The sequence below is a fragment of the Podarcis bocagei genome (genome assembly GCF_964188305.1).
Source record: "Podarcis bocagei genome assembly, chromosome: 2".
NCBI lineage: Eukaryota > Metazoa > Chordata > Lepidosauria > Squamata > Lacertidae > Podarcis > Podarcis bocagei.
The window spans coordinates 50,024,659-50,038,378 of NC_138126.1; the positions used below are offsets into that span (position 1 = coordinate 50,024,659).

At 42.6% G+C, this 13,720-nt stretch overlaps 1 protein-coding gene across 4 annotated transcripts in view; it reads right to left on the bottom strand.

Annotated features, from left to right (window-relative positions):
• Nucleotides 1-13,720, bottom strand: part of CACNA2D3 (calcium voltage-gated channel auxiliary subunit alpha2delta 3) — a 498,964-nt gene that overhangs the window by 99,163 nt on the left and 386,081 nt on the right. For all 4 annotated transcript variants that reach the window (XR_014005100.1, XR_014005101.1, XR_014005102.1 and 1 more), the window contains 6 exons: nt 11,799-11,882; nt 5,082-5,153; nt 4,730-4,791; nt 2,105-2,172; nt 413-458; nt 170-267 (listed from right to left, as the gene is read on the bottom strand). Coding sequence is in view for 1 of the 4 variants with exons in the window: in XM_081184001.1 (XP_081040127.1) it covers nt 170-267; nt 413-458; nt 2,105-2,172; nt 4,730-4,791; nt 5,082-5,153; nt 11,799-11,882 (430 nt within the window). In the remaining 3 variants the exon portion in view is untranslated. The remainder of the gene's footprint in view (nt 1-169; nt 268-412; nt 459-2,104; nt 2,173-4,729; nt 4,792-5,081; nt 5,154-11,798; nt 11,883-13,720) is intronic.

The following is a 13,720-nucleotide window of genomic DNA, read 5'->3' on the forward strand; positions in this document are numbered from 1 at the left end:
GACCAGCTACTGATTTGATGGTTCAAGCAAGCTCAGTCCCCTACGAATGATGTACGCTGCCCATTTCCTGTGTATTGCATTAAAATGAAGCTGGTGTGTTATTCTGTAAAAGGCAAACACAGTTTGGAGGAATGCCGGCAATACTTATCAAAATTAATCAACAACTCACAAGGAAGCAATGGCTCTTTCCCCATGAGGTAGTTTTGAATAGCCTTCAGCTGAGTCATTTGGCGGTGCTCAGGATGCAAGTCTGTGTTGCAATATGACCTGAGAACATAGCATGGTTAAAAATAATTTCAACAAATATTTATAAGCATGATCTCCCATTGTCATTCTGCAGAAGGAGTCAGGCACACCACGCATGAACAAAAAGGGCAACACAAATCAACTGCATGCTTTATTGAAGACTTACCATTCATCTGCCAAAGATACATCAGGCTGTTCTAAATCATTCAATCCTGAAATTGGAATATGTGACAAGGGTCATTTTCTGAAATGTATCAGCATCAGTTCAGTGTCTGTATACAGTTCATGACAGTCATTCTTCCTTCTTTGGGGTAGGCAGGGGACTGCTAGGTTATATACCATAACTAATCTAAATTAAGTGTATTTCTATCAGTACTCAAAAATACGCAAGAACCAAGGGAATGCATTTGATTAAACCTTGGGAACTGAATATCATTATATATACAGGACCACATAGGTTAGACAGCTGGAAGACACCTGTACAAACTTCAAGCTGGTCTTCAAGCATGTTAAGACAACAGGCGCTTTTACCCTAGTTGTCCCACAAGCATGATATCCTAAGGATTGTAATCAGTGGGTTGTATCCAATGCTGAGTGAGTGGAATTCCATGCATGCGGCGGGACTTCCTTTTCCTCTCCTCTTCTAGTACACCACCCATATATACTTTTGTGAGTGCGCAGGGAACTGGAGGGGACAGGAAAGGAAAAGGAAGTTCCATCGCATGCACAGAAGCCGGTTGCACCAGTGAAGCTGCAGTGTTGGGAAATAGCCCAGTGTGTTTCTCTATTCCTTTAGTGATCTTGTGGTACTGTTACATATGCTCTTTTGTTATTGCTGTCTGTATTTTTAAAAAGTTTTTTAAAAAACAAAACTCATGAAGACGCACAAGCATAAAAAAATCATAGGAGGTGGGTATGAGAGATAGTCAAAAAGGCAAGTAGCTGAGGATAGGAATGGAAAAGGACCCTGAGATTAAGAGTTTCAAGCTCTACTGACTGAGATGACAAAACAGAATTTTTAATACAAAATAAAATGAAGATGACCAATGTAGGCTTGGGTAATTGTTTATAAAGGAACATAGGAAGCTGTCTTATAGAAGACCTATGCTGTCCACTCTGGCAGGCAGTTTCAGAAAGAGGTCCTTCACATTACCTGCATCCAGATCCTGTTAACTAGAGATGCCAGGGACTGAACCAAGGAAATTCTGCATGCAAAATGTGTGGTTTAGGCTGGAACTATCTATCAAGAGTAACTACAGGGGAATGAAAACTCTATCTCAACCTCAGCTATCATTGTCTGAACAGCAGGACCCAGGTTCTCTCATATGTTTTGGCTCTAAAACATTCAAGAGTCCCACAACTGTGGTTAGCAGGCATACGGGTATAATTCAAATAGTAAAAGTAGGGGATCTGATACTCTGATGATGGTACTTTGACCATGAAAAACACAAATTGGCACAGTTAGGGTGGGGGTTGTCCTACTGGGCAAGCAAGGTGGCTGCATAGCTCTGAGGTCTGATCCACCTAATAGGCCTAATCAATTAAAACCACAAATCTAGAACAAAGATGCCCACAAAGTGAGGGATAAAATGATGCAGCCATGCTGCTGCTTTCTATGTTACAATGAATCTTTGTTGTGGGCACTGTCCCCATAAATCTCTCACATATATCTTTCATCCAATTAGATATGTGTGCATGCACACACACACACACACACACACACACGTCCAAAACATGCACAAGGTCACTGGGAAATAAAGCAGAAAAACTGCTTGAGAGACCTCCATGCCTTAAGCCCCATTATCATGCAACAGTTGAACAAATGCCTAGGAAATCTGATTTGCTGTGCAAATGCTACCTTCTTCTATGGTCACGTTTCCTCTGAAGAAATATTTGCCGTGTCCTCTAGAGAGAGCCACACCTAAACTGTGCAGATAAACAAAAAGCAGGCCATGAAATCTGTCCCACACACAAAGTTAGGAAAGTGCAAGAGAAAAATATATACCATTTCTCCCGGCATTTTTAGTCCGTGCTCTAGAAACAATTCAGTCTTGTTTCCAAAACCTTGGTGGTTGCATTTATTGCTCAACCAGCCACTTCAGTGCCATTTCACTTTTACTGTGCCAGGAGCAATGGACTGTATCTATTTGTGTGTTTAGGGGTGCAGTAACCCGTGCATTCTCTGGCAAGCTCAAATGCAAGCCCCACCAAGGTCAGAGTGGTTCTTCCAGCTGCTTCATTTTCCAGCCAAGATCTGAACATGCCCATGGGCTCACTAGAAGGAGGCTCAAAAATGAAAGTCATCTGTGTGCATGGGGGGGAAGGGGACAGACTGCCCTTACTGATAGTTTGGGAGCCAGTAGAGCTGCTGAGTGCAAGGAAATACAAGAATGTGTTAATGGGGGTCATAATGACCCACTTGGCATAATTCTTTGTTGCATATTTTGGCATGTTAATATTTTATGTGATGGAAATAATACCGCATTGGGCTTATCTTCTCCATATAACACGGTCACACATGGAGGACTACTACTATATAATGTGTAGCATTATATATTTTCTAAAGCATTCATGAAACTGCAGTACAGGTGACTTGGAGGCCTGGCAAGAGATCAATAGGATAAAGCCCACATGGTTCCCACTTGGAAATGCAATCTATTCTCTGTGGTCAGGTATCTAATTTGTTTGAGAATCTACAAGCCTTCGGAGAGGAAATTCCAAAGACTCTTTTTTGGTACAACAGAAATGTATGCTATAAAAGTACGTTTCCTTTTCTGCCCTTTAAACCATCTACACTACTATCTCTTATCAATGTAAGACCCACAATAGAAAGGCAAGGATCTGGAAAACAAAGTTTTACAAAATAGTGCTATTGCACCGCACTTCTGTTTTGCTTATACTGCTCTCTCATAGGTAGATGGGCATCCAGATCCACAGCAGAGTTAAGACAAGGGGCCAACCTGAGGCATGGATGCCACAAATGCCAAGAGCCATTACCAGAATCCGGTAATCTTCAGGCTTCTGTGCCAGTCACTGGTGCAGTGAGCTACCAGAACTATGGTTTACAACAGCTTTCGCCAAATTATTATTATTATTTCCATACCATCCTTCATCAGAGGGTCACAGGGCGGTTTACAATATAAAAGCACAAAATATACAGCACAATACATATTAACAAACAAAAACAATCCTCCCCCATCTAAAAGGCCATAGGTGGTTTAATTAGCCGAAGGCCTGGGAGAAGAAGAATGCTTTTGTCTAGCACCTAAACATATGTAACAAAGGTGTCAGATGAACCTCCCTGGGGAGAAACTTCCACAAGCAAGAAACCATCACAGAAAAGGCCTGTTCTCATGTTGTTGCCCTGTGGACTCTCGTGGAGGAGGCACATGAAGGGCCTCAGATGATGATCACAGGGTCCGGGTCAGTTCATATGGGGAGAGGCCACTCTTGAGGTATTGCACTTTCCATATGTTTTTACTCCAACTCCCATCAGCCCCAGACTGGATAGGATGATGGGAGTTGTAGTCCAAAACATCTGGGTAGCAATGCATTTTCAGGCTCCAGACTACCTACCCTGATTGGCTATTGGATCTTCCTGGGCAGGAAGAACTCCAGAAGGCTTCCGATTTGGGATGAGAAAACTTTGCCTGAGCTACAACAGGCTGTCTCTCAGCTCCCTTGCCACTTGGCTCGCCTCTGTCTGATGCCTATGGCTCAGAGCTGATATGCAGGCAGTAGGGGCTTACTGCACAACTGGGCAGGAAGAAGAAGAACTGGGGGCCCACTGGTGCCACAGCTAGGACTGAGCTCTTCCCTGCTTACTTGAGGCAGCCCAGAGCCTTTTACAGGTGTGACTGGCATGAAGGCCTGTCCCTGGAGCCACACAAATTCTCTCAACCTCTCATGCAATGAGCTTCTGGAGTGGGGAGTCTTTCATATTCATTGAAACAATAGAGAACTTTTATCTTCCTGGGTTCCATGAGGGGCTCAGAAAACATGTGGGATTTTGGGGAAGAGCTAAACACACAGCTCTGGAGCCCTGCTGTATCCTTGTTGCCCCTTCAGTCTAGTTAACACCTGGTCAGAAGAGGCTGCATACACACAATATCATACTTTGAACGGCCTGTGGCTCAACAAGCCTCCTCAATTCAGATCCATGGTGCACACAGAGATGCATTTGTTAGTGCAATCCTTTAAATGGTACTATTCCTTTCCCAGAGCTCTGTGCAAGCACTGAAGAGAACGGAGGACTTCCTGAATGGCAGGTCCGGATCACAGCCAGGGAGTTTACCTTTCACAAACTACCCATCCCTGAATGAAACCTAAAAAGGCACATTCGGAAACCTTTTCCCTTGCTCTTTGCAGCATTGTCCAGGAGTATTTTATTGTCAGCCCCTCCTGATGAGCTTTTAATGAGCTCGCAAGGCTTGCAACTGCAATGAGCCTGATGAAATGTTCCATTTATTATGGCCAGCCCTACCTGAAAGGAGTCCCCTTGATGTCTGTATAATAGTAGTCATTTGTCATCACCAACACCCGCTTCTAGATTTAGAAAAGGAAAGAGAAACAACAACATGCCTGTTAGGAAAGGTTTGCAGGGTTAAATGCAAAAGCAAACTTAAAATCTGTGACAAGATTAATAACAGCAATATGCACACATACATGCAAATGTTTATATCTGACCCACAATTAATAAACACTGTGGACATCATGTCTCAGGGAAAGTTTTCCACTCCAAACATACACTTTAAACCAATGGTTTGTGGGTGTTTTTTTTAAAAAAGCAATTATTTGTTTTACTTCTAGCTGAAAAAGTATTTTCTATACGATACCCCTTTGTCCACGGTTTTCTTCACTTCCATAGAGAATTTTCCTGTTTTCTGATTCACCATTGCATTTCGAAGCTGAATGTAAAATACAGTCATATAGTTAAACAAGGAATGAGAAAAAAATTATCTTCTTTGTAGATATTTGCATATTTGGGCAAAATGAAGATATTTCGCATAGCTGCAGAAGATGTGTGCACACAGTAACCTTCCACTTTCATGTAATTTAACTACCAAGGATGAGTGGTTTTCAACTCATGTTAATAGATTATATATTAGAACCTGACAGGATAGATAAAAATGAATATTTGGATCCACAGGGTTCTGCTTAGACAGCTTCAGGCAAAGTCCTCTCAGCAAAAACATTTTCCAGCAGTCTTCTTGGTCATGGGTTAAGTGTGCGGACACAATTAATATGAGGTTTGTTTGTTTTTCATGCAGCAGCCTTGTGTGGTGAGCATCGAAATTAATTTTTTTCTCTTCTTGCCATTGTTCTGACAAAAAAAACCACTTTTCTGAAGCTGCTACTTTTAATGGAAGCTTCTGCTTGCAAGGAGAGAAGGATTAGTATGGAAACAAGACACAACCCACTTTTTTTAAAAAAAAAAATACACATTTTTAAATATAATGGCTGCCAGGAGCCAGAGTCAGGAGCAGGTCAGCAATAAAACACCCAGTGTCAGTGAAGTTAACTCTTTATTGAAAAGAACCCAAACAGAACAGGCCTAGTGATCACAGCAACTCTTCCCAGTAGGTCTTGCCCCAATGAGCCAGTTGAGAGGACTGAAGGTTCCCGTCTTCGCACTACTCTCTAAGGCTCCTCCCCCAGTTCCTTCCCCAGCAGCCTAAGGCTCTCTCAGTGTTCCACCCTCTTCATTTCTCTGCATGCTCTGGGAGATCAGAGCTACTCACAGCAGGAGGGGGAGACTCCCTGGCCTCTTCAGCAGCCTGCCTCCACTTCACCTCTTGACCCCCCTCTGCTTCTGCCGCTGATTCTGGACTGCTTTCTGCCACAGCCCCTTCCTGCTCACTAAATCCTGTTACCTCTTCAGTTTCAGACATGTCCTCCTCCCAGTCAGTTCCACCTTCTCCCTCCCTTCTTACTAAACTACATGGGCATGTTCAATGTTGGGGTTTCTGGGTTGGATAGAACATCCAAAAAATTCTGAGAAACCCTAAAAGAGTTCCATCCAAATTTGCAAAAAAATATGCACGTGTTGATGGGTACCCTATATATCTCCAACTGGGATCCTTCTACACGGTGATATTACTTGTTTCTCACCAGACTAGATGACCTTTCGGAACCAAGGTCTGCAAAGAAACACTCCAGACAGTGAGAAAGAGTCATAAGACCAGAACTGCCTCAATTTTTTAACCAATATGCAGATTTGAGGTGAAGGTTTCTGCACAGGAGAAATATCTGAAGAGTTTCAGAGAAAGGTAAAGGAATTAATATAAAACTGGTGGGACTTCTAAATGGGTTCCACACATTCTTAATTTAAATTTCTTTCTAGAGATTACAGGATGTAGTCCAAAGTTGGAAGCTCCCTGTAAGCGTGGTTCTGTGCCTGACAATGAAGTAATATTTGTGGGATGGTCATGTGAGCACCAGAGTTTTGCATCTGAATTATGGACTGGGAGTTCAACTCACAATTTTAGTGCCAGGACATTTATTTGCCCAAGCATTTTAATGTTTTTACTTTATAGTCAATTTAAACTGGTTTTATACAGTGTTTCTTCCCTCCTCCCCCTAGCTTTCTATATTTACATTGCTATAAATGATGTCATTTTCTTGTTTTTGGTATATTGTCATTTTGGTATGTTCTGTTTCCCATGCTTCAACCTCCCTGGTATTTATATAGATGAAGAATGTGTTCAGTGCATGTCAGACTCAGAAGGAAGTTCCACTAAGTTCAGTGGGGCTTAATCCTGAGAAAATGGATGCAGGATGGCAGCCTGAATAATATTTTCAATAAATAAAAAAAATCATTTCTGCTTTTCTTTTTTCATTTTACCTTGAACTAGCCGAACAGAGCACACACAATATAGCATTTGAATGTGTAAATAATGCATACAGCCCTGGAGAAAGAACATTTCAGAATACCTTAAGACACTGCTGCATTCCAGGATTTGAAACTAGTGAGCTTATTCTGCTATGACTGCACCTATTTATTCTTCTCCAGTCCACTTGCATGCATCATGGATGATTGATTGGACAATAGGGACAGGCTATTTTCATTGTTGATTTGCTATCAATGTCCTCCTGAAGGAGGACTGTGCTGTGGGGGGTGGGGGTGGAATTGTTGCCAAAGCTTGTCAGGGAAAGAGCTGTTTTTGTTTTTGTGAAGAATTTGAGCATGGCTGACAAACTGAAAACTGCAATGTTTGCAGCTCTTTAAATTTAATTCTGGGCCATCTAGATCGGAGCTAACAATCTTACTCTTCAGTCAGCGAGTGTAAAAGAATAATTTTTCGCTGGAGGCATATATAAAATAAAACATATATTTTACTGTAGGTTTTTTTGTACATATATATATATATAAACACAATGCGTAATAGGCAATTCTGGAAATATTTTCCCTTTTTAACTTTTGTGGTTTTGGACTAGGAGAGCTGGTCTTAATTAACAATCTACTTTCTAACGTTTAAAGAACTGTTCCATTTATCTTTAACATGTTTCTCATTTTTCTCCATTTCAGAGCCTGTAGTCTTCCAGCGCCCACTCCCCACACAACCCTCGGGCAAGTCACAGACTTTACAAAAAGGGCCCCCAAAACCCTCGTAGCTTTTAAGATCAAGTATGCATGTGGGAATTAGATTTTTTATTTTTATTTTTTTACCCTCTGAATGGAGTTCTTGGCTTTGTAGCTCAGTTTTTCATCTATTCTGTAGACTTTTGTTCTGCTACCTCTCTGGGGTTGAAACTGGTGACCATTGATATGGATGGTCTTTCATCCAAAAGCAGGCCAGATACTTCTAAGTAACACAATGTGCACTCCCAAATATAAAGCTTCGTTTTCACTACGGAAGACATTTTAAACACAAAATAAAACTGTATCTTCTTTAATCTAATTAAAACTGCATGTTTTCTAGTCTTGTTAATGGACACAATGCCACAAAGCAATCTATAGAAAACGGGTAAAGAGGCAGGCAGACATGTTGACAAATGTATCACAATATAAGCTTGCATCCTCTACGCCAGGCCTGCCAACTGGCAATGCACTCCCTGACTTGTACACAACCAGGTATTGCAGTTTCAGGTTTTGGGTGGCCCTGAGCAAGGTGTTGTTAATGCCCACCCCCCACCCCCGGGCAAAAAAAGGTCCCTCCGGAACTCACCGCCACTCCTCCCCACCCCAGTGATGTTGGTGCCGGAACCACCAGCAGTCTCTCTGTTCTATGAGTGTGGAAGCCAAATAGGCTTTTTCGTTTGCGGCAGTAGCACCATAATAGGCTGGAAGCCACACAGCTGCTTAGCTCTGATGGGTACTTGGCAGCTTCTACATATCTCTATCAACACTAAGGAAGCCTTTTTGGGTTGGACTGTTTGGTGGCTGCAGTATTGCCATGGTTGACAGCAGTCACATTTGAACCAACAGAGGGCCAGAGCAGCAGCAACGACTTGCCCCCCCACATTGAGGGTGCACGGTCATGTGACGTGATGCGTCACGTGATGCCACCTGGAATGTGCCAGGCAGGGGCAGGTTGCACAGAGGGCGATATCTGTTTGCTCATCCCAGCCATGGTCCAGGAGCTCAGGAGCCAGGCAGAGGCTGGGACGAGTGAATCAAAGATTGTCCACGCTCCTCCCAGCCGTGCGGAGTTTGGGATGAACATGGGTGATCTTTGCTTCATTCATCCCAGCTGCAGCCAGGCTCCTGGGCTGCTGGGTGGAGGCTGGGGCGCACGGGGGGCACCCAGTGGCAGCTCCCTCAATACTGGGGGGGGGGCAAAAAATATTGGGGGAACTGAAGCCCCTCCACCCTCTATACCTGTCACTGCTGGGCCAGAGTGGTGGCTGAAGTCACAGTAATGCTGAGATGAGGATGTGGTCCCAAACAAAACACCGGCCCCTGCAGATGTCCAAGTAATTGGAAGCTGACACTGGACATGTTAGTGTCCAGAGTCAACCCAAGATATTGCATTGGTGCAGTTTTGCTGCCACTGATATAGCAGCAACAGTTGGATGCCATTTTGAATCAAGATAGTGGATTGAAACATCCAGAGTTGAACCAAATAGCTCCTATGCCTCTGAGATGTACTGAGTCAGCAATCACACTCTCAAACATTCTATTGACTGGCAGGGAATAAGAAAAATAAATCTCCCCACCCCAGCTCCAGCTCCAACCACGGAGACAACAGGATATGAGGTGTACTAACTGTTTCCTACTACCCTTGGTCCCTTTCTTGATGAGAGCAGCATTATAACAGCAGGCCCCTCCCTCAACCTCTGCAAACTAGTCTAAGGACAACATGCATATCGCGGTTTCAATTTGAAGGGCGGTCAGTCTTTTCCCTTCTTCTAGAAAGCTTGATAGTGCATATGCTCTCCAGTGAGTGCTAATGAACAGATTAAACAGAAGTCTCTGAGTCTCTGGCGAGATGTTCAATGGACTTCAGCAATTGCAGAATCTGGGTATTTTGATTTGAACTGCTCAAGTAGGGAATTTCACTTGCAAATCTCATTTTGAAATGAATTAAGCCCAAGTTCAGGTTGAAAATGCAGAAAAGAATGTAGGAAACATCACAAAATCTAGTGGAAATGTTTAGGAGCAGAAATCACAAGAGCTGAAGGGAAGAGGTGAAAAGTCCCTGAAAAGATGAGCTGATTTAATCAGCAAAATAAAGAAGGACTGGCACTGCTAAACCCATGAAATGTTTCATTATTTATAAACTGAGTAGGGGTGGGCGGACAGAATCAGACATATATTTTGCAAGGGAGAAGGAAAACAAACTTGAGTTGGAGAAAAAGGATAAGAAATGCCTACATCTGAATGCTGATAATGCTCCAGAGGCAGACATATGTGATGAATCCCAGATTTCAGAAAGACGTGACACTGTAAATATGGGAACCTTCCGTTGATATATTCAAAACCTCTCCAAAATGAGTGGGTTTTGGAAGGATATAGGGGATGCTAATGTACTGCTGATATTTGAGAAGAGTGCTAGGAAATATCTATGAAAATGCAGACATGCAAGCATGACTTTAGTCGGCGCAGACATTATGGGAAAAGCTCAATAACAGGAACCGAAAGGAGAACACCTGGAAAGTTATGATTTAATTAAGGACAGTCAGCATGGATTTGCACAAAACGAATCATGCCTAACAAATCAGATTTATGGTGGAAGTAACAGAAAGACCAGGCAAAGGTTAAGCCATGGACATAAGGAAAACTTTTGATACAGTACAGCTCAAGGAATTGACATGTAAATAAAGAATGACACAGAAGGGAGATGCAAACTGACTGGACAACAGAGATACGTACAAGGGAGGAGCATGATCTTGGAACAGAAAGAACTTAACTGAAAAGATTAGCACATACCTAAAAGAAGGTGTTAGATGGACAGCACTAACATGATCCTGCAGTTCTGAATTCTGGGGTTTGGACAGAGACCAAAAATGTGGTTCTTTTTAAAATATTGGTTGGTTTCTGGCATTTTAAATTGCTTCATAAGCAGCAGGGAAACTTCTTCAGAGATATAGAGCAGCCTGGCAAAATTTGGCACAGGATTTGTTCTTGTGTAATCTAACATCTAAATGTTATTTACTCGGCAGGATCCAGAGGTGACTCCTGGCTTTCAAAAGTTTAAAATTCTGCCCCTATGGAGATGGTGGGGTTTGGCACCTCCTCCTCATTCATCTTACCAAGCTCTATGGCTGGTAGAGCTTGTAACAGGACTAGTCTCCCTCTGCCAATCCTTATAGCTGTGTGTATCACCCACCATGTGATTTATCACCTTTATTTCCCATCTTTCCACTAAGCACATTCAGGTTATTTTTTTATTTATTGCAATATTTATACCCTGGTTTTTCACCTTTCAGGCTTCGCAAGGTGGCCAAGTGTGTTTGTTTCATTTGACCTATACAGCTATGAGAAGCATTAGGCTGAGAGAGTAGGCCTGAGCATGGGTTTGAATATGAGTCTCCTAGAATTATATATTATGCCAATCCTCTCCACATGACATACAGATTCTGGCTTCCTGAAATCTTGCTGCCCCTTCCTACTGCAGCTGGTATATCAACTGGGTTTCCACTAGTGGGGCACAATAGTTGAATCCCACCCAAGCTCCATATAACACTGGGCTCTCTTCTATTCTCTGCCCCCCCCCCATCACTGAGCAGCAGACTAAATGAACCAAATGAACCTAAGCAATACAGGGATTTATACACATGGCCTCTTATTAAGTGCTTCCCTGGACCACCACCCAATATGGCCTGCCTTTGGTACCTTCCATGGTAACCAATGGAATGCAAGATGTTGCTCAGGGCAAATGGCAATATATCCTTGGTACATCTATACATGGGGATACATATGTACGAAGCGGAAGGAGAGCGAGAAAGTCAAAACGAGAAGAAAAAATATAAAATTTGAATGGAGAAGGGGAAGAACATGGACCATTATCTTTCGCTTCTCTTTTCTTCTTGCTGCTTAACACTTGAAAGTGGTATATTAGTGAATGCACTGACCTTTCTGACAAGCTCTGACAGAACAAATCACTCACCACATCATCCCTGTCTTCCCACTCCACCTCGGAAAGGTCGACGCTGCTATAGTTGGGCTTCCTTCGCTTTTTTACTTCTTCATACTAGAGTTTAAAAAAAATATGTGGTTTTGTTTTTTTAGAAAAAGACATTGGACAAAATGATGAGCCATTTCTTTACAACCTCAAGTTCAGCTTTTATGCTAGAGAGGTGTTTAGATGCAATGGGTGGTTTCAGCAATGTCTTTGGTTAACCCTGAGGTAAGCACACACAGCTTTACACAATCAAATGTTTTGTTTTAACACAACTCTTGGGGGCTCCAGAATGGATTTCAGTGTACCCTTGACACCAAGGAATTGGGGACAAATAAACTTGGACACCTAATAAAAGAAAATTGCTTTGTATGAGCACCACAGATACATTAGACTACCAGCTACTACACCATATGGAAAGTATGCAAGTCGTACTCCCAAAGTTTATAAAATACATCCTGAAATAGTTCTTGCAGCCATGCAGGAAGTGATATTTCCTAAAGTGTTATCAACAAAACGTTTACATATTTCTCTTTAAACAAGATAAGGCCCTATTCCTAGGAAGTTTGGTGTTAATATCTGCTGATACTGTAGTTTATCAGCCCTTTCATGGGGGCAGATGGGTGGGAGAACACAAGAAGCACGCTAATAGAGACATGCTATTTGTTTTTATCACTAATATGGTAACACTGTAAATCTCACATTTTAAAATAAGCATCACATGATGACAAATGGCTTTGACACTGGCGTTCCTGTAACGTAGGAAAATCCTGCCCCCTGCTGCACATCACAACTGAGGGACCCTGAAGAAACACCTTGTTATGGGTTAAAGCTAATACCTACAATGAAATGTTGTGAGCTCACCCAAGAAAATAAATCAATGCATTCTGTTACGAGTACATCTCAAGTGCACACAGTTTGTTATTCTGTATTACTCAGTGTTAAAACTAAGGCTGTACAAAATCCACAGAAAGACATCCATCTGAAAAACTCTTTTCTGGCACCAAGCTATGAATTCTGCCAAAAATCTAACTGCCTATACAAATTCTGCCAGCATTACTCTGAGGAATTGTTTGCTTCAGGAAAAGGTGTTAAATTCTTTTAAGCACACACGCTTTGTTCACAGCTGCACTGCACGATGGATTCTGTAATCTCAGTGTGGCAATCTATAAACATTTTTACCTTTATTCACACAGACGTGAGAGAGGGCTAAATTTCTGAGGATTGTAGCATCTTCTGAACATTTTTATTTTGGCCAGCATGTTTCAGAACATTTCCACATTTAGGGCAAAATACAACCTCCCCACTCTACACCAGCAGGGTTCTGCAGAGTGGCAGAATTATTTACTGTACCTACAGCTCCGCTGCAAGGGAAGAGGGGGAAAAACAATTCAGACCTGCTCCTTCACAAGCTCCAGGCTAGCATAGTGACTGGGTTTGAATCAGGCTTGAGGCCTTCACCCAACAGCAGTGAAACTAGCTTAAGAGCCAGCAAACTGCCACCTCCTCCACTCTCAGAACAGCACATTTGGGGGCCTTTTCTCTGGGCTCTGCCGACATTGGTATAACCAATACTCTTGCCTACCCTCATATTTGGCAGCAGGCAGCAGGCCTGCTCAGACAGCAGAGCTAAGCAGAGGGAGACCTCCACTCAATCCGACCCTCTTCCACAGCCTGGCATGAGGAAAACTTGGATTGTCCTCTCAATCTCACTCTAATCCTCTTGAGGTATTACATACCCTCCAACATTACTCAGATGAAAATAGGGACATTTCTCCCACCCTCCCACAACTGAGCCTCCTCGACCCCCCCCATTTTTTGTCATCTCCTCCCCCAAAGCATTTCCTCCACCACTACACACCCTCCACTATCCTGAGATTTTGTTTTATTCTTTGGTAGATTTACAAAAA